General features: G+C 40.3%; 1 protein-coding gene across 5 annotated transcripts in view; it reads left to right on the plus strand.

Moving 5' to 3' along the window:
• The window catches only part of tshz2 (teashirt zinc finger homeobox 2), a 126665-nt gene extending 99468 nt beyond the window's left edge, over positions 1 to 27197 (plus strand). For all 5 annotated transcript variants that reach the window (XM_085146225.1, XM_085146224.1, XM_085146223.1 and 2 more), the window contains one exon: positions 1085 to 27197. In XM_085146225.1, coding sequence (XP_085002351.1) covers positions 1085 to 4122 — 3038 coding nt within the window. In that variant the 3' untranslated portion in view covers positions 4123 to 27197. The remainder of the gene's footprint in view (positions 1 to 1084) is intronic.
• Positions 27198 to 27232: the final 35 nt, after the last annotated feature.

Consider the following 27232-nt stretch of genomic DNA (forward strand, 5'->3'; position numbering starts at 1 on the left):
TGCATTTACTGCAGGATGTCTTCAACAGATATGCAAACTTTGTTTGCGATATTGTCGGCGTGGGTTGCCGGGTAGTTGGATTTAAAATAATCGGAAACAGTTATTGTCAGAAAGGTTGTAATAATCTTCTGTAGCCGTCTTCATATGCCACGCAGACCCTGCAGCCACGGCTCTGTGCTGAGTCAGAGTTTCCACTAATTGGATGATGGGAAATGTGTCAATTAGAAATACTGTTGTTTAATTATCTGTTAATTGAAGCAATAATGTTTGTGCTCTATGAGTTGAGAGAATGAACAGGTGAATAATGAAAGAAGTAATTGCTGTTTATGAGACTGTCAGGGAAAATATAATGACTTGACAGATTGCCAGTAATCTTTTGAAATTTTTGTATAATTGTCTGGTTTTAGCACTGATAATTGAATCACTTTTTCCACCAGCATGATCAACATTTGCATCGGGACCAGTGTCCGTATTTACAATATACTTTTATTTTTGCTATCAACAAAATCAGTCGCCCGATGTCAAATTACAGGATGCTGAAAGAATATTCCGAATAGTCTCATTTTTCTCAGCTATGGCTTTTAATTTATTTCTAAATCACTGAGGGATGTTATAATATCTCAGTTTATGTTAAGCCATTCCTCACAAGTGGCTTCAGGGAGTCTAAGATGTTATCCAGAACAGCAGGCTTACATTTTCATTGCAGTTTTGAGGCATCTATAATCACCGTGGAATAGGTCATTTGCAATAACACTCAACAAGCCCCAGAAGAATCAATTTCCTTTTGTCACTCAGTGGCCAATGATTGTTGTAAACATCTCAACTTGAGGCCAGGGAAAGCTTGGACACAGCACTAAGTCAATGGCCTGTCGTGAATCAAATGGTGCTGTTACACCAGCAGCAGTCTGTTAGCAGAAACATTATGTCCACCTATACTCAGCCGCCTCCCAAGGCACAAGGCAATCGCCATTATGCTTTCTGGAATGACTTTTGCTTTCACTGTATAGATTGTTTAGAAATTATAAATTAACGAAACTGTTGTTTCACAGTGTGTTTTAATGTTATATCTCTCTTGCTTTTTTAGTGTACGTGCCCGATGAAGATGCCGCTCTTCAGGATTCCATCGCTGAAGAAGACGGAGATAACGACACTCAGACTGAAGAGGAATGCTCGGAGAAGACCAGCCCCAAAGTGTCTGAGGACAGAGAGCTCGACAACAAGAGCACTAACACTTACAGCAACCAGAACTCACCCATTAGTGTCCTTTCCAATCAAGAGGCAGAGTTGGAATCGCGCCTTAGCGACAGCAGTGACAGGCTCTCAGACTTCAAAACCTCATCGCCACCTGAGAGCCAGCGAGACGAAGAAAGCAGCACCTCCAAGCATAAAGAAGAGACGGGCAGCAGCTTAGAGAAAATGAGGGCGGCCTATGCAAACTTTCTCGCGGATTCTTATTGGACGGGGATAGGAATGGACTTGAAAATTGGCAAAAACACCAGCAAAGCCAACTGTGACAGCACCAATGGAAGCGCCAAGAGTGAGTTTGACTGGCACCAGGACGCGCTCTCTAAGACCTTGCAGCAGACACTCTCCCCAAAGCCTGCAACCAAACCCAACCTCTTTAGCTCTGTGCACCTCTACAGGCAAACCACCAAACCCTGTGGCTCGGTGTTCACGGGAGCCAGCCGATTTCGCTGCAAGGACTGCAGCGCCGCTTATGACACTCTGGTTGAGCTGACAGTTCACATGAACAAGAGCGGGCACTACCAAGACAACAACCACAGCAAACAGAGTAATTCCTCTGCCTCGTCCTCCAAATCTAGGAAACGAAATTTGCAAGACATGGAAGGGAAGGAGGACGCGCAGAAAGTTTTGAAGTGCATGTTTTGTGGCCATTCTTTTGACTCGCTCCAGGATTTGAGCGTCCATATGATTAAAACTAAGCATTACCAAAAAGTGCCTTTAAAAGAGCCGATCCCAGTAATCACACCCAAATTACTGCCACCAGCAAAGAAACGGGCTTTCGAAACGAGGCCCTGCTCCCCTGACTCCACGACTGGTGTGTCTGGCTACACTGAGGCGCAACGAGCTGCCAGCATTGCAAACGCCAACAACAATCGATATGGATATCAGAATGGAGCGAGTTACACCTGGCAGTTTGAGACGTGCAAATCTCAGATTCTGAAATGCATGGAGTGTGGAAGCTCCCACGACACCCTTCAGCAACTGACCACACATATGATGGTTACTGGACACTTCATCAAAGTTACAAACTCAGCTTCTAAAAAGGGCAAACAGTTAGCCCTTGACCCCTTGGCCATAGAGAAGATCCAGGGCTTGGCTGAGCCTGCTGTCAGTGACACTGAAGGAGAAAAAGCGTCTCCAAAAAATCAATCCCCAGGGAACGGTGAGAAGGATAGCCAGGGGGAAGGTACTTCAGACAAAATGGAAGAAAGTGATACTAAAGATGACAAGCAAGAGAGTGAGGATCAAAAGGCCGGCAATGGGACTTTTAAGTACCCTTATCTACGTGAGGAGGATCTTGAACAGGACTCAGGTGGAGGAGGGGACATTCTTAAATCTTTAGCCAACACAGTGGCCTCTGCCATAAATAAAGCTCAAACAGGGACACCGAGCTGGAGTGCCTACCCAAGCATTCACGCTGCCTATCAGCTCTCTGGCATCATCAAAAGCGCCCCTCTCTCAGCATCTCCACCTACTCAGCTAAAGCAGACGTTCAACCACAAGCTGAGGCCGATTGCCCCAAAGGGGAAGTTATACCACAGTGCTGTGGGAGTTGAGGCTCCCCAGGGACAGCATCAAACTGTGGACATCAAAAAAGAAAAGGTTGGCATTAGCGATGGTAAAGAAAGTCAGAATATTAAGTTTGATCTGGTGGAGAATGATGACAGCGATTGTCAGGACGATTCCTCTTCCTCTTCAAAGCTTGATACAGACTGTGTGAATGAAGGGAGCGAAGCGATCAAAGGAAAGTTGAGCCCAGATTTCTCCGACAGAGGCAAGACACCGAGCCCCACTGCCAGCAATGGACGCAGCACTGCTTCAGAGCCTCTCAGTGACACTCCGGATATACTTGGCATAAACCCTCTTAGTGCACTGCAGTCAGTTCTGAACAATCATCTGGGGAAAGCAAATAAGCCCAATAACTCAAGAGTAGATAAACTATCGGCTCACACACAGTCTATGTTTGCGGACATTAATCGTAGCATCGAGAAGTCGGCTTTAATGCTCAGAAATCCTGTAAGAAATAAGCCCGATAACACCTTTCTCTTTGTTAACGATGACCAGCCAATAGATCTGACGAAATCTAAACACAACAAGGCGAGCTCCCTGCTAGTGCAGCCCTCCGCACCGATGCCACAGAAATATGCTCTGTCTGATATCGCCGATATGGTTAAAGTGCTTCCGAAAGCCACCACTCCAAAACCATCGATACCATCAAGGATTCCATCTATGAAACTGGAATCGGATGTGAGGCGCTTCGAAGATGTCTCAGCGGAGGTGTACTCCGTCCACAAGCGTAAAGGTAGACAGTCAAACTGGAATCCACGCCATCTTCTCATCCTGCAAGCTCAGTTTGCCTCCAGCCTCTTCCAGACCTCTGAAGGAAAGTATTTGCTCTCGGACCTCGGCCCTCAGGAGCGGATGCACATCTCTAAATTCACTGGCCTGTCCATGACTACCATAAGCCATTGGTTAGCAAATGTAAAGTACCAGCTGCGGAAAACGGGAGGGACCAAATTCCTGAAGAACATGGACACGGGCCACCCAGTCTTCTACTGCAATGACTGCGCTTCCCAGTTTAGGTCACCCACCGCATTCATTTCCCATCTGGAATCCCATCTCGGGTTCCAAATCAAAGACATGTGCAAAATGCCGGTAGAGCATCAGACGAAGGTAGAGGAGCCAGAACTGTCGAAGGCCCTCAGCGTCAGAGCCACAGAGGCTCTAGTCGCGGAGGAGGACATTGACTCAAAATTCAAATGCAAGCTCTGCTGTCGGACATTTGCAAGCAATCATGCAGTCAAACTCCATTTGAGTAAAACTCACAGCAAATCCCCTGACAACCATTCACAATATGTGGAAATGGACAAGGAGTAGTTTTTCATATTACCATCACCTTTTATTTCCCTTTTCTTGCCTTTTTATTTCAATACACGGGTCAGATATTTCAACCATTTTTCAATTATCATTGTGTAGTGTGCATTGTAACGACTTAAAAAAAAAATTAATGGATTACAGCAAAGACACACTGGTTAGAATTTGTGTAAGGAAACACTAAGAGATACTTTTGCACCCTGCTCAAATGCATCACCAGTAATGAAATGTATTACTGCTTGAAGAAACATTATTGCTGATGTTTGCATGCAATAGCCCTGGCTATGACTACTATTTATTTGTATGATATGTCAAGTTTCAATTGTATTTCAAAGACAAAATAATGACTAACTGTACTTTACAACCTCTGTGATACAGTGCAGCCGCACAGACGTGCAGCTGTTGAAGCAGGTAGCCCGATAACGCGACCACACTCATGCAGACCTGTACAGTGTATTGCTATGTAAAGATGTTTCGTGTTGCAACGATAGACGAGGGGGGGAAAAGCACTTTAATAAAAATTTAATCACCAGTTTAGACTCGGATCCTGTACATGACTCAAAAATAAATTAGACGGTTTCAAAATGAGGCTCTTTCACATGTAAATATATTTTAGAAGGAAAAAAAAACGTGTTTCATGCAACAAGGATAACAAAAAGGCAGATGATACCTGTGATACCTGCACCTTTTTTTACTTATTCAAATAAAGAGTTAACATTTGATTGCCTTGTATTTTTTGGCTCCCTTAATTTGATCATTTTCCTACTTTTACACACAATAATCAGCTGATATGATTCACAATAATAGTCTAATTCATTTACAATAAAGCCTTTGGGGTTATTCATACTGTATCAGCTGAATGTGTGGACCTGTAAAATACTGTGAAACATTCACTGAAATCTTTGCAGGCCACACAGAACCTATACACAACAAAGAACAACATCACGACACTATAGAGCCCGCCACACTCATTTGTTACCTTATGACTCTTAGATACACTTCAAAGATCTTGTTGTCAGACTTTATTGCTTTCCTGTGAATGCTGCCGCAAGATGGTATCATAACAATTAAACATATTTCCTCCAGCTCTATTATTTCAAGGCTATTAAAAATAATTGCCTCCTAAATTCATAAACATTTTATGCAATTCATCTTTTTTTTTCAAGCAATCAAGTCCTCAATTACCTCCACCCATCAAATCTCTATTTTATAACAGGCAACTGACATTTGATGGTAAATGGGAAAAAGCACATGGGCACTGTGGTGATTTGAATGCTGTGACACCAACTTGCCCCCTATTGTTGGAAATGAGCAGGCAATCACGTTGTTCATCAGATGACTCCTAATGCAGTTAAAGTATTCAGCTATAATTTCTCCCTGCATTTATAATTACTGTCAAAGACCACACACCTCAGTGAGCAGATTAAAGCTATAAATTATTTAGTGCCTTTCTTCGCCGATGGATCTCTGATTTGTCTGTGGGGCCATTATGTTTTAAAGGAGCAACTTACTTCTTTTTTTTTTTCTTTTTTTTTGAAGCAAGCATTGTCCTTAAGCTGCAGCAGAATGCTCTGCAGAGAAACAATGAGAATACTATTGGGGTTTTTTTTTTTTGTTCATTAAAGCGAGGCTGTGCATTTTGCAGCACATACTTTTTCCATTTTTATCTCAAATGCACGTTGATTTGCCGTAATTCTATCCACAGCAGTTATTCAGAGCATATTTAGTCTACAAGTGCATTTTGAAGAATCAGCACAACCTAGTACAGACTTACCCAAGGCTAACTAAAGAAAAATGCTGTCATCAGTGCAGCCACAGAAGGAAATTAGTTGTCTCTGGCTATAATTTGCCCTAATAAGTCAAAGTCAATGTGGGATTTATTGTTGGTACACAAAAAGCTCGTATGGATGTGCATTTTTTTTAAGGTTAATAAGATTCTTATCGTGAAATCATTTAAAGGTGCAAATCAAAATACATATCCGCTGTTTTCAAATACACATTATTCTTTCTAATGCGTGATTTATTAAATACCTACATTCTTTAGGTACCATAATCATCATAATTAGGTGAAATAACCCCATTATTCTTTGGGTGCTTTATATTCATTTTGAGGGTTTGCATACATTAACGCTGTTAATTGCGTTCTGCATGCAACATGTCATGGCTAATTACTGAACACAGACACACCCACAGACACATGCACGGGGAGAAAAAAACAAAAAACCTGGTTGTCATACGTATCAGTGACGCTAACGCGCTCATACGTGGACCTAATATAAACACAATATAAGCTTTTATTTGTTGCAGTTCCACATTAGCGCTGGGTAGATGGCCCAGTGATGAAGCATGACTCCGTTCATGTTGCTCTTAATGAAAAAAGAAATAGAATTAAAAAAACATGTAGTAAACAGTGGATGCGGTCACACCTCGCCCTAAATGGAAAGAAGCCAATTTATTATGTTATTTTCACTATTAATAACATTGATTTTTTTTACAAAAGTTCAGCTGTGAAATTGTTTTGAAATGTTTTAAGGCTTTGCAAATGTCTCAATGTCGGACTCAAAATGGCAAAAGTGCTTCTATTATTCCCTCCTTGAAGATACTTTCTAAAATAGTCCTAATGGCTTGGCTGAAAAATCAAATTATGCACATAAGTATACTTGCGTCGCAGATGCAGCGAAAAGCGACCTTAGCAAAATCGACGCCAGCTCGCATCTGCGAATCCTTTGTCAATCTGTCATTAAACATGCTATCAAATAATGATAAGTGTGCGCTCCTTGCTTGCACTGGCGTGCGTCTCTCTGATGCTGATGTGCCGTAATAGGGCAAATGTGCATCAGAATTTGCCTGCTTGGATACACACAAAACATTTACACTGTGCTTGACTTTGCTTCGCCCTGTGCCAGACAAGCATGGATTCACTTGCATCATCTGGCCTGTAAACCGGAGGTGGCGGGGAGGGAGGAGGGTTCAAAATGTTCATCACACAGCAGCAGCAGCAGCAGCAGCGTAATGACGAGCTCATGTGTTTAATGAAGGGCTTTAGAACTTATAGCTATAATGACCCACATCCTAACTCCCTTTACTCCCATTTATTCTCCCCAAAGTCCTCAGGTTATTGCGTCCCTCGGAGAAATCTCCAACAAAGAGCGTCGCATTGCTCTATTCCTATCACATATTACATATCAGAACATTTTATTGCCCTACAATGTACTATCGAAGACACGGTGACATGATATTAGCTTTAAATATGGCGAAGAACATACTCTAAATATAAAAGTAGTAGAGGGATAAAAACAACGTATCCTAATGCTACACCCCTGCCTTCCATCTTTATTTCCTCCTTTTTGTGGTTAATAATAAGCTCTAAAATCTGCCTTCTAATGAATTCTACCTCCTGAGAATATGAGCACTGCAAGACAAAGAGTTATGCACGTATGTCTGCTCCCTTACATACATCATATCTTCCAAATAGCCCATAGTCCTCCACTGTTAATGGTGTTGCTTCAAATATGCTAATTAAGCAAAAATAAGTGATGAATGGAATACATTTGATCAATCAAGTAGGCCTAAGCCCCTGGTGCTGCATATTCATTGTACATCATGAATATGAAACCAAAGTCATTTATCAAATATCAGTTGCACATTTGTATCTTATTAATCATACATGCTGAAACTTCTGTCTTGTCAAAAAAGCTGAAGGTTGATGAAGCACTTGCAAAAAGGATTAAACTCAGGGAACTCAGGGTGGTGCTTCAGTTATAATGCATGAGATATTCTGAAACTTTCAGAATCTTAAACAGTCGGTCCAGCCACGCTCCTGATAATGCTCAAGCGATCTTAAATCTTTGCACATTTGGCTTTTTAATTATTTCTCCCCCCTTTTCCCCCCTCTGTCTTTTAGACACCACTACTGCCAGTGCTCCGAAAAGGATGGGTGACTAACGTTGTTATGTTTGAGTCATTGTCAGTGAGACGGGCTTCATTCAGGATATTTAGGGCTGTACTTTAGCATGTTTTTACATTTGTATTCCAATACAAATGTACTTTACCTAAAAACACAATTAGAATTTATAAGTAAACATTTAATAGAATTTTATAACAGCGGGGATAGTCATAATAATATAAATGTGGACGACAAAAATGGCAAAAATGAACCAGCAAATGTTTGCATGTTGCTTGCGAACGCTGAACAGGGCGGCTTAAAGTTGCCAAATTGGGGTAGTTGTGGGAGCACGAGAAGCCTTTGGCAAAAGTGTAAATAGATGACTGAACAAAAGATTATTAAATACATTAAATTCCCTTCATTTTAAACTGAAATGTATTATAATAAACAAAATGATGCCATCAGTATTTTGCCAAGCCGCTGTGTAACAACGTGTGGAGGTTTTCACTGCCATCATATAGTGGATGAGAGAACTAACACTTGATTGCCAGCAGTTCATCAGCGCATCCTTCATATTTTTCACCCAGCCTGCCTCAAGGCAGCGTGCTAGCTCAAATTGAAGCTGACATCTTCCAAATATGAAAGCAACAAATCACACATTTTTATTGGGCTTAATCTCCAGCCTAGCCCCTTGCAGACGTCAGCACAATCACGGACGCTGCTCTAATTCTTGCCGACTGGCTGCTTGTGCCTCCCAAGCATCTCTGGACTCGCAGAGAAAAGGAAGAAAGTGGCCAGACACCAGAGACAGGGGTGACACCTAGGCTTATTAGGAGGCTTTAATATGGCGGTAGGAACGTGTGCAACTCATCTAACTGGATTGTGCTTTGAGTAATCTGTGGTTCAGCCGTAAATAGAAATTATATCTGGAAACACGTCATATTGATTCTTGTGACAAATGAAAAGGGAATGTCCAAATTTGACTCAGTGGATTATTCAGTTGTGTAAAATAAAAAAAAAATGGTTACAGGGAATGCAGCTACAAAAAAAAAAAAAAAAAGGACGACTGGAAGTAAAACCAGGGCATTGATAATAAAATTAATGTCAATGCAGCAAAATTTTTGGAGGAAAAAATTGTCTAGTCTGGGATTTTAACAGCAGGTGCCTTTTTCTGCACCCACATAAAAGTGTAACTAAAAGCAATATAAAAATCCAGATGTTGATGATGAAAAATGTGTTTCTTTCTGTTAATAATGATACAGAAACAGGTCTGATGCACTCTTTTAAGACTATGAATCCCAAATGTTTTTGTGTTTTGTGTTACACTTCAGTGTAACCTCATTAATGATTTACACCATGCAAAGACATTTGTGAATGGACTTTGAAGGTTCCTCATTTGAACACTGCATAGACTGTACATAAATGATGGATACAACCATTTATTTTGAATGTTGCCATCTTGGTGTTTTGAAAAGACTACATGCTCATGTGTCTGCTTTGGCCCCGCCCTAAAGCAGAGCCTTTTTCACTCTAACAAGGACCTCAGTTTACAAAATAAATACCATATTGCAGCGGTCCCCAACCTTTTTTGCGCAACGGGCCGGCTTACCCATATGGAAAAGATATATATAAATCTTATAAAGTTTGTATCTGTCTTGTGTGAAACTTGTATGAAAAGCATACAAGAGTAAAAACAGATATAAGATCCCTTGAAAAATTATATAATGAAACTTGTATGTTTTGGATACTTACTAAAACAATATATGAAAGTAATGAGAAAGTGGCCACTTTCATGAGTAAATCATGTAAGCCTTATATGACTTAACTCATGAAAGTGGCCACTTTCATGAGTTAAGTCATATAAGTTTTTACTATTTCTTTTCCATATGTCCAACAATATTTTCACGGACCGGCCTTTAAGGTATCGCAGATAAATATAACAAAATAAAACCAGTACTGGTACCAATAAAAAGATTTATTCATAACACACGGGAGAAGACCCAGGGAAACCGAGTTAACGCTAAAAAAAAGAAAGATAAAAACCGATTGAAAACCCTGAAAACCTTCAATTTCACACCTGAGTCTCAACTATCGTGGCCCAGTATCAAACGACTCATGGACCAGTACCGGTCCATGGCCCGGGGGTTGGGGACTGCTGTCATATAGTAATCAACACAATATGAAACTAGCAACTGAGACTATACACAAACTGAACAGTGTTCACTGTACAGATGTCATAGCTCAAGTCCACATAGACTTCTCAGTCCCTTTACGCTCCCACTTTTGCAGCAGAAACAAATGTAACTTTTTGATTTTTGAGGCTGTACAGGGAGTGAATTTCTTTCTTATTCACCCATTTAAATTGCACTAAGGATCAGTGTATTCATTACCAGGGGAATGGGCACTTTAAGTGACAGGCGGGTGCTGACAAGCCCACTGGTAGGTGTTGCATTAACTAACTGAGGTTATTGAACCATATCTTTGCACCTTACTAACCAAGCTTGCTAGCATTAGCTGATAACTGAACTATATCTTGTCTAAATATAGTCCCATCTGGATCCATCAAAAACAATGACTGTGGCTACAATGTTAAAAACTTCAAGGCTTCAATTTTCTTAAATCAACATAGTAAGTTGGTGGCAGCTTCTATCTTCTATTTACAGTCTTTGGTGTGACCTGAGAGAGAGGTCGAGTTGTGCCCACTGATTCTGTCACTTAAATCAGCTTAAAATCGGACTTTAAGCTAGAATATTTGTAAGAAATCTCTGAGTGTGGATACAAAAGAAGTCAGCTTATCAGATATTTATAGCAGGTCCTCATGTCTGCTTAGGAATTGTAGGCAGCCATTTATATAACAACAGTAATGAACTGCTTGGTACAGTTTATCTCTATTGTGTTGCATCAGCTGTGGTCTTAAAACTTAAAACTGCCCAACCCATTTCTTAAATTCATGTGCATTAGGTGCAGTGCTTAAACTGTAAAGCAAAGTTTTAAGCTTATTCAGATCAAATCTTAATGTTGTCAAATAAAAATGCATGAAACTACAAGTTAATGAAGATAAATGGTTACCGGGTCCAGAGATGTGAAACTTCCGAAGTACATCCTGAGCTTTAATGCAGATAACAGACACTCAGGTTAAGAACAAAACATATTCTAGCAGGAGATATGAAGATTTCGCTGGGAGCAAGCAGAAATTCAGTCACTTTTTGTCACATTCCAGCCAACAGAAACCTTTTCTTTTTTTTTGTAAGGCTCTGATACCAGAGAGTGCTAGTGTGTGTGACAAGGGGATTTCAAAGATAAACTGAACTAAACAGTCAGTGCCAGAAGGAGAAAGATTACAAATGACTACAGCTTCCTGTAGCACTAAGCACCCACAGATGTATTGTTGCAGTAATTTCCAGCTTGATGTTAGCTACAGTGAAAAAACAGCAGCTTATATGACGACTCACACCTGTAAACAGCCCAGAGCCTGCTGTCAACCAGGCAGACTTTGACTTTTACTGTAACTTACCCATCAATGCATGAGATATTTGTTATGATATGGTAAAAGTATTCAGAAAATAAAGCAGCTCCTTTGGTAGAAAATTAGCTAGTTTGTTGCGCTAGCTGTTGTGGTTGTGTGAGGAAAGTCGAGACTTCACTGATTTGTCTGCTTAGGGACGATGCAAAAAGTCTTAAACTTGGTGCAATCATAAAAATGAAAAACATACCTGAGATAAATTTGGCTGGTCTTCACTTGAAGGCTCTTTGGGCAGCTCTGCCCCACTTTAGCTGCTATTTTTAGATTGCTACTTGGAGGTCTTGTGGACTTGTGCATCCCTGATGCGTGCAGTTCACGTCTACTATTTTACGGTGGCCTTTCAGCAAGGATTTAAATCAGGTGAGCATGGTGGACGGTAAGAAAAGGTTATGTTGGTGTGGCCATCAAGCAAACATGGTTGAAATGACAATTTTACTTCGGTCAAAATTGATCTAAAACAAAACCAGAACCACATAAATTGATTGACAGCTTATTTGGTTAATAAACGGTGCTGCACCGACAGCCATGTAGTGGCCAGGAGTATTATTGGACCTCCTGTTATAATTATTAACAACATATCTATGATACTTATTCTTATCTATCAGTTAATTATGTCTCGTTTATTGCCTGGTGAACTTACTACCATCTAATATCAGCATTTTCAACCAATGGTGTGAGTGAAGTAGCATACAGATTCTTTATCTTATTGGTTAAAAAGACTGACTGTGGGTGGCAAGTTTGAGTTTTGGCATAATTGACATTTTTCTTCTCTCCATTTGTTGTTTTGTTGATTTAATTATCTTCTAAGAAATAAAAGGATATAATAAAACAGTTCCTGTACACAGATGTCATCTTGCTAAAAATCCAAACAAATGTGTTGAGTTCACTTTTAACAAGACTAAACTTTGAGAAAAGGCGTTCAGCCGATAGTTGAACAACATCTTGCGCTGTGATGACGTGACAGTGTGCCTTACAGATGAAGTTGCTTCTACTGAATTTTCACTGAATGACAGCAACACTCTGCACTGACAGTCTGACTGTGGGAGATGAATTCACAGTGCACAGCCGTTCTCCTGGTTATACTCTTGACCCGATGCTCCGCCTAAAGCCCAAAACTCCTGTTTGGGCTCTGGATGATAGCCGGAGTTCATCCACCAGGGATGATTCTCGACCTGAAAGTCGAACCCATTTCACACAGAAGTCGATGTTTGCTCTCTGCTCATATTTGAGGCGTGTAGCGAAACTGCAGCCGAGCACATGCGAGAGGTCAGAGCTGCGTTTCCAAGGAGAGCTCTAAAAACAGAAGCTAGGCTGGATGTGGTCCAAACATCCACAAAGACATAACTTTGGAGGGGCCAGGCAGTTCATTTATTTTTATTATTTTATAGTTGGAAGTGCAGGACTTTAGGATCACACCTTGTTATCATTTCCCTATAAAGCTGATAAGGCGCATTTGTGAACAAGCAGTTGCCTATTTGCACATCCAGGAGACGACAGCTGCATTTGTTCAAGGTTATAAGCTTGTGGGAATAAGTTATCAGGATCTTTAGATGCCAAGGTTCACCAGTTTGTTGCTGATATGAGCTACAGCAACTGCTTGCAGCTTTAAATAAATTTGATGGAAACAGAGAAAACCAAAACAGAAAGCACAATGAGCTGATGGACACTAAAATGCTCTGCTGGCCTGACAGTAACTTGGGGCCAGGGTGAAGATGCTCTTTTAAATACGTTAAAGGTAAGTTTAATGCAACATAAGAGTCGCGAAGCCACTTCTTTTCATATCGAGCTAAATCTTGAAAATGATGAAACTAACAGCTGTGTTTTTAGATTTTCCGAATTGCACATATGAGCCCAATAGAAACAACGCAACATCTGTTTGCTCATTTATGTGTCAGACACAAAACATCAGACATGACTGATCTCACTTTGACAAAATGTGGAAAATGATTCATATCGCCGCTGCTTTTCGGCAATCAGAATTACACTGATTGGTCCGAGGGGAAATTACATTTCAAAACAAAGTGACACATTTGTTGCTGATTGGTCCAGATGGGGACATTTTGGGTGCGAAATTACTATTACTTATTTTTACTAATATCAATTTTTTCGAAAGCTGATTTTTTTAATCCGACATTATAGAATATTGCTGCTTTTAATCGTTTCAGTTTATCGACTTTCAGCTGCAAGCGATTTAATGCAGTTTTTTGTAACGTCGTGACACAGCGAGATGTAACATTTGTAAAAATCCAAGGAAACAGCCTGGAAAGAATTTGACTGTCAGCAACGTGCAAGGTCGTCCTCGCTGTAAACTAACAACCGGAATTGGAGGGGATTGGATTCGGGCCCCTCAGACGCTGTCAGGAGAATTCGGGGTTTGTTGGCTCTGCTGCAACCAGCCGTCAACAAGGGCACATGCATGCTTACGTTTTGCCACTGCACATTTGTAGGCGAGCAGGAGCATTTTCATTCCCTCTCTCTTCTTGTCCACATTTTTCACTAGGAGCATATAGTGTTCACACCTTTCTATTAATGGACCGCTTCCTGACTTGCAGCCTTGTTAGTCCTGAAGCCACAAACACTTATTCCTCACGTGTATTTGGCTACAATGTAATTTCTGCTGCTACGACCGCATAATGTAACTACAATGACCTTTTTGATTGACAAGCAATTTTAAAATCTGGTGATTTGTACGTGTGCTGTAACATTACGGAGTCTAACTCTACCCAGATGCACTATAGTCTTGGTAGAAGTGACACTTAAAAAGTAAAACAACGAATCTGTAACAAGTTACTTCAACATCTGACATAGCTGTATTATTTTAACAAGTGAATGCTCTCATTTCCCCTTGTCTATCAGTAAGCTTGAATGGATAGTGCCCAAGAGGGGGATGGGTTGATGGATAGATGGAGAGCTGGGTGGGGGGGGGTTGCACACAGAGCTCTCCACCTTTTGCCCTCCTCTGCTGTCATCTGTTGCCCCACAGCAGGCCAGAGGTTGTTGGCGTTTTGCTCACTTGTAATCCGTCTCACTGTCTGGCTGCCGGCTCTCGGGTCACCTGCCACTCAATTTGACATGAATCAGCATTGACGCCAGCAGATTTAAGCTATTTCTCTCAGCCTGTAAACACAGCCTGGGTCCATGGGCCTCAAGCAAAGTTTGAAAATAATAAATAAAACACCCTTCACCACCTATCCAAAAACTACTGAATGTTGTCTAATGACCCATAAGAGCATGAGAGAGCATGCATAAGAATATGGTTAGACGTGTTTTGGTTTATTTTCTGTCATATAACTCCAATTAAATGTGATGTGACAATCAGCTTGTGTTAATGTGACGTGACGTGCTGCTGCAACTCACTTTTCCTGGCCCAGATTAGGGCACAGTTTCAGACTGAGAAAACACATTGTTGTAGCAGTAAATCTCCCATCAACCCGACACGCTGCGGTTTGATAATGTATGGCAGATTTCTTCAAAATGAAATGTTTTTAGTGAGTTTCTTTTGAGATACTGAGTCAGATGTAAAGCACATGTTAATGCTTCTCTGGTTTTAGTCTTTTTAAAACAATGGAGATTACGGCCATGAAATTAAACGATCCTGTAAACAAATAACACATTAAATGAATAAAATAATAAACAAATAAACAGTCAACGACGAGTTTTTTCGTAAAAAGTATTTGTGAAGTTTCCAGAAAATGATCCGAAAGAGAGAAATTGCCTAGTGACCGGCAGTTCTTTGGATAAAAATACCTTGTTAGTGCTGGTCAGAGGAGGAAAATAAAGAGACTTCTGCACAGAGACTTATGGGTTCTTCCGGCAGGATAATGTGCCGTGCCATAAATCTCAAATCATCTCAAGCTGTTTTTTTAACATGACAACGAGATCAGTGTAGTCAAATAAACCACAGCCAGTAGATTTTAATCCAGTCGAACACCTTTGGGATGTGCTGGAACAGGAGAGTCATATCATGGATGTGCAGCCAACCAATTTGCAGCAACTGTGTGACACTCCTAGTCAATATGGACACCTTGTTGAATCTATGACCTGAAGAAATAAGGCAGCTCTGAAGGCAAAGCGCGGTCCAACACAGGTGCACCTAATTAAGCGGTGGTGAGTGTATATATGACCATGATAGTAGCTACATTTTATGACATTTGAGCTCGTGTAAAACATTATAATGTAGTATAATCTGTTGATATAACTTAAGTCTTACTATTCTAACACTAATCAAACAAGTCAGTTTGACTTGTTTTATTAGTCAAACTGACTTGTTTGTGGATGATTATTGTTAAGATCAGTGGTCCCCAACCCCCGGGCCACGGACCAGAGTCATTTGGTACTGGGCCATGAGAATTGAGACTGGGGTGTGAAATGTATGGTTTTCAAGGTTTTTATAGTTATTTTTTATTGTTAGCTCAGTTTCCCTGGGTCTTTTCCCAGACGTTATGAATAAATCTTTTTTTTGGTATCAGTACTGGTTTTATTTTGTTGTATTTATCCGCGACACCTTATAGGCTGGTCCGTGAAAATATTGTTGGACATAAACCGGTCCGTGGCGGAAAAGAGGTTGGGGACAGCTGGTTTAGATAACTGCTGCCTGTCTGATATAACTGACACTTTTTACAGTTCACATAATACAAAATCCAGATTTCTTTCAGTGATAATGTAACATTTCTTGCAAATAGTGGGGTTGTTTTGTTTGGGACAGGTTTAGACGTTAGGGGTCTTTCAGAAAATTGTATGTCAGCCCACCAGTGAATGTATCTGAATGTAAACCTGACTAGCTTTAGTCTTAAAGCTAGTATTAATTTCGGCTATTTATTAAGAAAAGCTAAGGAAGTAGTAGTATGCTATTGGTTTGGTTCAAACACCCAGTTATTATTTATCTGACTTGATCATTATTACTGTTTGTTTTATGTAACTTGTCAGCAACTGGTCACTTTTTGAACAAGCTTATCTGACTGGTTTTCTGTTTTTCCTTTTGCCTGCAGGTATATGATATTCTAATTGATTTATGCACATTGTCAATTCATTCATTTTGCAAGAAGCCAGCTTTTCCAAGTAGTGTCAGTTAATCAAATTAGAGTTCCTATCACAGTACTGTCATTGTAATTCGCATCCTCAAAGTAAGGAATAATTGGTAGCTTGTCGTGATGCATGCTCAATAATCAAGGTCAGGACATTAGTAGGTTGCAAAACTATGCTTTCAGAGTAAATTTCCTATCGCTATATAAAAAATCGGTACTCTGCAAATTACTAACAGTGCAGTGTATTTCTAGCTATCTCTGAAATGCAATGTGGGTTTATTATTTCCTAGCTTCTGGGCTTATTACTTTTTTTGTTGACCTAACCAACATTCTCACACGGGTCATTGCTGTAAACCTTTTTTTTTACTGTCTAATGTAGGAAAATCAGATTGTCAAAAATATCACGTATATGATGGAACATTGGCTGGCAGGTCACACGTTGTGTGACACTTCATGGCGTTTACAAGTGAAGTGAATATTTTTGCAAGAAAAACTGTGAACGTGCAACACACTTTGTTGCTTCCACTGGCATAAAAACCACCTTAGATTTGGTTGTGGACACACAGCAGTATTGCATCAAATAAAGTATTTAAATAATCTTACTTTACATTTATTTAAGCGAGTCAGCCGTTTTAAGAATATCCTCCTTTCTCTGCATTTTTGAAGTATGCAAACTAATCCCACTGCTAACTAATATCATAACAGTTTCTGAGTCAATGAAGAAGACGCCTTACCAAGCGTGAATGGCATGCACTGTGGTGATCAGTTGAAAACACTGCGAGATGTATGTCTCAAACAGCCTGCAACATATCAAATATGCACTGAGATTAATTTAAATCTAACAATGCAAATGTAAGAAGCAGGGATACAATGAGGTGCAGAGAGACAGCTGTCACTGTAGTCCAGATTCAGACATGCACATGTGCAGTCTTAAAAACCCAGCCGCTGTGCAGACAGGGAAATCAATACAGCATTTTGTTATCTATCTCTATCTTACAACTTAAAAGAGAAGGATTATATGTCATAGAGTAAGCCCAGGCAGACTTAGGCATAGATCTATCATTGTAGAGAGTCACAGGCCTTTTCCTGTGTAAATCATGTGTCACATGGGCAGCAAGTTCATTCTCCGGCCATGGAATACATTTAGGCCTTGGACACAGTCCTCCATTTTTCACGTTTGATTGAGTGCTTCCCTCCAGTGCTGGACCCGTAAGTAGATTATTTTCCAACATGACGCTTTCATTGTTCGTTTTGTTATTGCTGCCTATATCGGATCAAACTCGTGAAAAATAGCTCGGCGAGCTAAAACAAGTGATTGATCCATTTTAATTACTCCACTTCTCTTAGGAGCGCGACCGTCAGAGCTGCCGAGGTTTTAACGTGACGAACGGTTGACAGCGAGACAAGAAAGGCAAATGACACACCTGTGGCAAAGTTGTGAACAAACTAAATTTCTCCCACCTGAGCAGTCAGTCCCGCTCATGTCAGAGCCTTCAGTGCAACCGCAGGATCCCCATAAACCAAAACCTGAAACGGAGCCGAGACAGTGAATGATCGGACTTCATCGTTTACAGGACCCTCATCCTTGTGGATTTCTCCGAACCATCTCTCATCTGGAACGTAATGCTGACCGTGCGAGGTGGATAAAGTGAAAAGTAGCCACAGGAAATATGAACAGCCTTGCAGTGTAATACATCCTTTCAGGCAAAGATAAAGGACTCTGAAGAAGATGCTCTACTTGTTAAAGTCCTTGATGGAAAATGAAATCTTGATATTAAACTACAATATCAAACCAGTGATTGATTTTATATTAATGACTCTTATGCAGCAACCCATAAAAACGTAAATAAATGAATCCCCTCCACCCCTCCTTAACCCTCCAGTGGTGGGCAAAGGAAGGTAATCTTGTGGCGTAGTTAGTCAGGTGGGAGCTGTATTCTACAGGTATTGTATATTCTCAGTTATGGGTACAAAGATAGACCAGCAGGTAGTCACTCATTCAAGACATCTATATTACATCTGCGAGATAGGGTCTTCCAGAGACAATCATTCCTACGATTCACTTCCAACACACAAGAATCATCTTATGTGATGAAAGTATGTGAGCGCTGAAATTGTCAGACAGCTCCCACTTCTGGCTTTCATCATCTCTTCCCAAAGCATTTCGATTTAATTTAAGTGTGCCGGGAAGTGCTTTCATTTTGTTTTAATGAAGTTTTAAAACTTGGCTGATCTGTAATGTAAGCTGCTGCTACGATCCAACTCTCACTTACCTATCATCTGTTCTCCGCGTGATTGCCACAGAATACAATATGATGACCTGTCAACCGTTACACCGTGTGTGGGATATTCCCGAGTTCACTCAGAAGTTAATCACTAGTGCGGAGAAATAAGTCTGTCCTGGAGTTTCTTTGCTATGATGAAGAGCCATATTGGTATCGGGCTGTAAGTGCCCACCTCTTCTTTCTATTTATTAAAAATAATACTGCGTCCATGTACCTATGTTAATCAAAAGAGTAAAGCGTGACCATACAGGATGACATAAACTAAAACCGTACACGGTATTTATATTGGGACTGCAGCTACGCAATTTAATGTCAACATAGTGAGTGCTTTAATTCAAAGGCTTCCCTGAATGTCCTAATTATGAGCTCGCTGTGTGGGAATTTGGCTCTTCAAGTCTCGCATTGCTGAAAGTGACCCGAGATTACGCGAAACAAAGACGCGGTAAATGGCGTCATCCACACAAAGACAATGAGATGTTACGTCCAATGTCGCGGCATTATGTTGGAGAATTTCAACAAAGAACTGAACCACAGACAATATCTGCGTGGAAATAGAGAAGGGTCTTAGCTGCCACATCAAAATGGCGAGAAAAAAAAAACGCAGCATAGCATTTGAAAGCCTAAAGGCTTAAACTAATACAAAAAGTCTAATCAGACTAGCAATCCCTGATGTTAATGAAGGTGTCACACATTGCACAAAGAAAGTTGTGCCTGGCAATCTTCCATTTTTCGGCTGCCTACACCAGTGACATTTCATCTCACATTCAAAGAGCGCTGAGGCCCCTTAATGAAATGCATAATTAACATATTCTAATTGTGCTGAGCACAGTGATGGTTTTGACAGAGCTCACTTTCCATGTCTAATTCAATGCTAATTTAATCTGTTCTTTTCCCGCCGACATGACCTTTCTTGATTGAGTTTCACCGCAAAGAATTTTTTGATGGATTGATTTATCAACCTCTCGGAATGCAACAAAAGTGCCAGTTTTAGACAGACGAGAGGGGAAAATGACGAAGACGATGGCAGGCGAAATCAGGTGACTGTGGAGGAAAACAATTTGATATTTTAAAATTAAATGAAGCCAGGCGAGCTATATGGAATTATGTCCGATGATACATTGCGATATTAAAGCGCTCCTGCACAAAACATAGCATTTTGAATCCTGCAGGTCTAATGGCATCATTTCTCAGTCTCAAGCAGAACATTGCTTAAGCCATTCGGCTGGCGTACCTTTAACACGAGGATTAAGAGGAATCTAAAGGCGTCTTTATGACAGAAAGAGCAAAAGATACCGCCGCTATTCATGGATCTTTTTAATCTGAGTATTTACCAAAGGTTGATGCTGAGTAGGCAGCTGAGAGTATCTCGGCCCACTCGGCTGTTGAAATTCCCATTGTTTTGTAATGGGAAAAGGAAAATTATATTCAATAGAGGGGAAGACACTGACATAACATATAGGAGACTTTGCTTAGCTTGGAGCTCTGGGTCACAAATTTTAGGGAAATTGTTGTTAGCGATAATTTACTTTCGGAATACGGGCGCCTTTTCCTTACAGATGTCAGATAATACATTTTTAGGCGCTATTCTAAATGGAAATGGAAAACGACAGAAATTCCCTCCAACGTCTGGTTCCGTGTCCCAGTGTGAGAAAAAACCAAGGTGGTGAAATTAGGGGAGAAAGCTGGGGATGAGGAGGAATGTGGAGCTGTCAGTCAGTCAGTCAGTGGGAAGGGGGATTATGCAGAGCTCAGAGCAGTAATTGAACACCGTCGGGCCCGCCCTCATTTACATCTCAGCCTTCTGCTGGCTTTGATTGGCAGCTGTACATGAAATGCCACATCAGTTGAAAGTATGTTGTGAGCTGGCACTAACAATCCTGTGGCTCCAGGGAGACCTGCCATATTGTAATTTGGTTATCAGGCATGAAGGAAATAATTCCAAGTGCCAGGAAATGTGAGGCAGAATAAATGCTTCATTGCTGCAAGTTGCCCAGGGTGACAGTTCTTATTTAATGTACAAGAGCGTCCCGTTGCCTGTAGATTTGGGGAGTAGCAAAGGGAAGGGAGATAGAACTAGGAGGTACAGAATTCACAGGGTGTGGGTAAATCGAGCCCCACAGTGGAAAAATAGAGATAATCAATAATGAAATCAATTTAAATCATTTTGGGGTAAAAAATTTTCAGATTCAAGTGGCAACATGAAACACTATTCAAACTCTGTGTTTAGGCTCCTACGTGTAATTTCCAGACAAAAGGCACAAGCACAGAAGTAATGCAGATTTGTGCGTGCCGTTGCATCATTTGGTTGACATGCAGCGAAAATGGGGCCCGAACGCAGCCACTTCTCTTAAGTGGCTCGGGCCTTATTTGTTTTGATGCACTGTTTTTGCATGGGGAGTCTTTTCTCTTGAGATGGAGCTGTCACATTGTAAAAAGAAGCCCCTGATGCTGGCAGCAGCCCTCGGGCAAAATGAAAACAAGTAAGTGGCATAGATAAATCATGCCAGCCAACGTCTTGTTGATGAATCAGATAAGACCAGAGCATCTCAGGAACACTGGGCTTAATGGAGGTCCCAGTGGCAGCTGTGGGTGGGTTTATAATGACTGTTGAGTGTTTCTTTTGTTTACTTGCAATTATAACACAAATTCAGACATAGATAGATAGATAGATAGATAGATAGATAGATAGATAGATAGATAGATAGATAGATAGATTGACTGATTCTGTATTTTTCAATGTATTTCATAATTGTAATTCACAAATACACAGAATTGTTTATTTATAAACAATATATAGAAAGTTGTTTAGGAATAAAAGAGAAAAAACTAAAGTATACATTAAACATGGGAAAGGTGCACACTTATTTAATCCCACTGCTTTTCTATTAGTTGTCAGTTAATATATATCCAACTTCCTTATTGACAACAATAAATATATTTCTAATAACACAGAATATATAAGCTATGTAAAATACTAGTTATTATCATATTATTTTGTTTTTACAGCTCCAAGCTACTCCAGATAGCAGACATTTGATTATGTACTTATTTAATGTCCTTAAAAGTCAAAGGTTAAGCATTTGTTTTGTTTGCTTGCCGTTATAAAAGCAATCCAAGGTGACACAGGTAAGCAATGGAGTTGTTTGGTTGGGTGGTCAATTATATAATATATAAATTATAAATATGGGGGAATCTGTATGTAATGACAATGATTTTTGATTTCTTCTTGTAGACTGCTTGAGCAGGTTTTGGTTTCACTGGCGCCTGTCTACACTGAGTGTACTTTTTATTAGCACCATTGTACTGAAATTGGTTGGAAGTCAAAGGGGAGTCGTCAAATTTGTCCTCAATGAATACTAGTGAATGGAGATAAATGGCTATTGGCTACTAATAGTCTAATAATGGATAATAAAAATACAAAATGATTTTGGCTACACCTGCTTCTGCACAAAAAGCCCAAGTTTTTAATCATACTTTTTGCAAATTTAGCATGCCATACTCATACCGTTGTTTTTGTTATAGGGAAACCCTTTTTGTTCAACGTGACGTACTGCGTCAGTGGCACCTGTTCCCAGCTATAACTGCAGCAGATGTTAGTTAAATAAAGGAGAAACTTGCATGTGTGTACAAGAAGCAGCTGGGTGACTGTTGTGGCTGCTGTTCGTCACTCCCTGCTGCTTCTTGTTTGATGTGTGAAATCAAAATGGCGAATGCCGTAAGGTGAGTTGCGGTGCTGTAACACACCTGATACTCACAGCTTGGTATTTTATAACAAACAAAATCCCCTATAAATCAAAAATGAAATTGCAGCTATGTATTTTCTGGAAAAACAGAAAAACATGACCTCGAGAGGATTCCAGTCACCTGTTTTTTGTTTTATTAGTGGTCATTGGTGAGCAATGACCAGGTTGTGGAGCACATATCTGCTGGCTACACATGAAATATAAGGGGATCTGTTCCCAGATTGGTTGGTAGCATAGACTGTATAGAAAAAAGGATGTCACCTATTAGTGAGGCCTCATTGTAAAATCTTAAACTGGGTGTTTTTACTGTTGGCATCTTGGTTCTTTGAAACTGGAACTGACAAAGTGAATCTGACTGAAAAGCCATTTGGTTGTGACTTAAGAATCACAAGGTAGGCCCACCCTAAAGCATACCCTGCTTTTATCATCTTTTTCAGCTCTAATGTGGATTTTACAATTTACAAAATGTGCTTCAACACAGCCTGAACTCTCTTAGGCGAGCTTTTCTTGTCATTTCTTCAGGAATAGTTCTCCAGACTTGTTGAAGGACATTTTAAAGCTATTCTTTGGATGTTGGCTGCCTTTTCTTCCGTTCTCTGTCAAGATGATCCCTCACCGCATCAATAAAGTTGAGGTCCGAACTCTGGGGAGTCCGATCTATGACTGATAGGATCTATGACTGTGTGTTTTTCCATCCATGTGTGCTTTTATGGCACTGTAATTGGGATCTTCGTCATATTGAAGTTTATGCAGTGGTGTTGGAATCTCCACTGTTTTTTACAGTCGCTGTATGTCTCATCCATACATGTTGATGACAATTTGAATGAAAAATTTCAATCCATCACTCCATATGACCTACTGCTGGAATTTCAGTCCAGTACTTGTGTGACTAGACATACCTTTTCATCCTGTTTCCCTATGATTGGCTTCTTGACAGCCACACTTCCATTGAGGCAATTTCTGATGAGACTTTAGAGAACAGTAGATCAAATGAAGGACCAGATGCATCTCTCAGGTCCTGTGCCAGGTCTTCTTTTTTCCGATTTCTTAAGGACGTGACTTTCAGATGCTGTTCCTCGGGTGTAGTTAGTTTTTAGGACTGTCATTTCTTCTTTTGTCCTCCACCTGTCCTGTTTCCTCAATTTTTTTAAGGACACGAGCACACTGTGCCAAGATATGGCAAGTTTTCAACTAACAGCTCTTTGGCAATCACCTTGTTGGTCCAAAAAATGCTATTTTATGTTAACTGTCTTTTCTTTGACATTTTTCATAGATTCGGCTAAATAAATGGGAACAAATTACATGTTTTTGTGACAGGCTGCTTCTAACAAAGTGCCTAACAATACAATTTAAATGGAGTTCTTTGCTAAGTTGTCTGGTATGTAGACACAACACTGGTTGATCAACTCTTGAGTTATGTGCCTTTTTATTCTTGAATAATTCATAGGTCAGTGTAAAGTGGCTTAACAAACAAAAACTTAAAAGTAGCGTAAATGCAGCCAATGTCCAAAGAGAAATATAGATAGATAGATAGATAGATAGATAGATAGATAGATAGATAGATAGATAGATAGATAGATAGATAGATAGATAGATAGATAGATTCCCCATTTGCTGCTGTAATGACGCTAATTATTCATAAATTAATAGGGTTAAGAAAAAGTGCCCTCTGCCATCATCTCTCATGCGAACAGACTGACTGAAAGATGTGATGGCTGACATCCCCTGGCAGAGTGCGGATCATTTGTCCGCAGGAACAGGGGCTGCTCAGTTCCAAATGCCATGGTGTGTGGTGCCCAGACAATGGGCTCAATGCTGGGCTATTATCCCCTGTGTCAGCAGGGATTGGCCTCCCATTTGAAGAGGTCCACTCGTCTGCATCCATGCCACTTTGAGGAGCATCATTAGGTGGACCTGTCAATTTCCAACCTAGTGTTATCTGGATGCTATAAATACTGTGCATCATTGCTGCTTATATTTGCCTTCATACCATCCATGCAGCTGCCTGCAGTCCTGAGTTGATGGTCTGTTCTGTGCAAATTGATCCGTGCCATTTGTTTTTAATCAAAACGGGTCGTATAGATAAGTCGGCTGCTAATGATAGCACCATCACATCATTTTTTTATTTTTTTATTTTTTGCAGGAAAGGTTTGCATATTGCACATCAGCAATATGCCATCACCTTGTTTGGATGTTTATCACTCTGTTTCTCACTCTGCTAATTTTAGCACATTCTCCAGTGTGGATGATGACAGGTGACCAGCGCTGTACCGTAAAGATGATGTACATCAGTGGAAATAACTCTTATGTTGATCAACTGCCAGACTCACGGCAGTATTCAAGCAGGTAAATACTGCTGAATGTATAGTGAACTTCACATAACACTGGATTTCTACTACCTGATCAAAAGGGCCTGTGAAGGGCCAAGACAGGCTTGGACCATCATTAGTCCATGGTGAGGTTGCAGACTACTAGTAGGTATCGCAGCTCATGGCCAAATTGGCTGGATGTCAATCTGTCTGTGTCTTGTGAGGTGTTAAGAAGCCTAATGATGTCTGGTCTTGCCTGTTCCATTGTTTGGATGCTGATCTTCTTCTGTAGGTGAGGAAGGTGACTGAATTTACCTGGACTTAATCCAACGCGAAGCAAATATAAGCATTTTAAAAAAAAAGAAATCTGTGTTAAACGACTTTCTGGTGCACATATGGCCGCGCCTCGGTGGATGAATGCAACATGGGAAATCAAACACATGGGATTTACAGCCTGAAAAATTCTCATTAACGCTTAAATTTCCTAATTTAGAGAAATGAGCCAGTGGAAGAGAAGGAAGGTAAAAGAGGATTTAATATTGTAATGTTTTGTTTGCAGAGATTTATACGTGATGTTGTTTTCTGACATGTCTCTTAGTCATTCTTTTGGCTCGTCTTTAAACCTCCCTTTGGCATTGCCAGACTAAGTTATGTGGATTGCCTGTGAAGATGTGATATCTTGGAAGCACTCAGACTGCCCCCAGAGAATTGGCCTGTAAACCATCATTAGCGAGTAGAGAAGTGTAAGTCTTTAAAATGTTAGATCCAGCTGACGTGCCATATAACCCTTTTTAATCCCAGTGACAAACCAAACCATCTAAAATCATGTATAATTACGCTGCTGCAAATCCAATTTACCCCCTTTGGAATGTTTTTTTCCCTCTAAATAAATGATTTACAGATACAGAAACATAAAGAATCTGCAGGATTTCACATACAATATCACTGGATTTTAATCTTAACGTGTGCCATGCAAATAAGAGATTACATTATAAGTGATTTGTTTGGAGGATTTCACATGTGATCTATTTTGTCCAGTAGAAATAGCAAAGCAGTGAGATTTGTACCATCTCTTTCATATATATGGACTTAAAAAAAAGGAAAAAGTCCTGACTTTTGATGCAGTCAGGGCAAGACGGAATTTCATATTTAGCTTTGACATCTTTGACAATTGGGGAGAGAGAGTCAACCTTCACAACTTTCAAGCGCACATAAAACTTAGATCAGTTGTATTTTTAAAGGTGCTAAGGGAAGTCACCATACTCAACTGAATCAACATTTCAAAGTCTTCATGGAGCCCTTGACTTTTGTGGCAGATCACAGAGGAGTGGATTGGCAAGGCTCATTTACATTGTTCAGAAATGTGTGGCTGGTCTGTCTTGAAAAGAAAAATACCCTTTACATGGCTTAAATGTAACCTTTTGTCTTTTACTCCACCGGGGGAAAAAGTTTGAACGAAAAAAAGGAGTTGGCGGCATATAAAGCAATCATAAATAAGGTGTTACGTACATACGCGTACAAAGAAAACAAGAATAGGACAGATGGAGGTGTTAATTCTCCCTTTCCCTCCTCCCTTTATTAATGTCGTTTAAAAGTGTGCAAGCACTTAAAATGGAAAAAAAAGGAAAAGAAATCTGAGTGACTCTTTGAGCAAGCCAGATCTGTGGACCTGTCAGTTGATTAGTCCTCTTGATTACCATTTATAAGAGGCCCCAGCGCTCTATTATTTGCATTCCTATTTAGCCGTGATTTTGCAGAGGGCACATCGTGATTAAACTTGTCAAGAGGCCTGATTGACAGGGTCAAATCTTCACATTCCATTCTGCTGAAATGAGAAAAAAGAAAGTAAAATAGACACTGGATGTGTCAGCTTCCCTTCCCTTTCCCTTCCTTTTCTTTTCCTCTCCCAAGCTCAGCAAACTCCCCTGTTCTCTCCCTCCCTTTCGCTCATTTTTCCTGCCTCCCTCGCTTTCCCCTTTACAATCTCGGTCAGGAATGTTTTAATTTTAGGGATAGATTCTGCCTGTCAAGCGAGGCTGGATGGCCTGTAGTTCAGATGATGAGATGTGATGGGTGTAAAACAATAAAAAAAAAGGAGAGCGGAGATGTGAGAGAACAAAGAGGAAAAGAGCTCACTTTATTGGACAGATTTAATTACACTGAATAGAGATTAAGGCAGGCAATCCACTGAGGTGTGAAATTAACCCTTGATTACTGATGAAGCTCTGAACAGAGGCTGAAAACAACATTTAAAAAAGATTGACCACTCAGTAGCAATAATTATTTCAGATATCACTGTTTCAATTTTTTTTTTTAAAAACCCAACAACATCTGGTTATGTAA

The sequence above is a fragment of the Neolamprologus multifasciatus genome, chromosome 20 (assembly GCF_963576455.1).
Source record: "Neolamprologus multifasciatus chromosome 20, fNeoMul1.2, whole genome shotgun sequence".
Classification (NCBI taxonomy): domain Eukaryota; kingdom Metazoa; phylum Chordata; class Actinopteri; order Cichliformes; family Cichlidae; genus Neolamprologus; species Neolamprologus multifasciatus.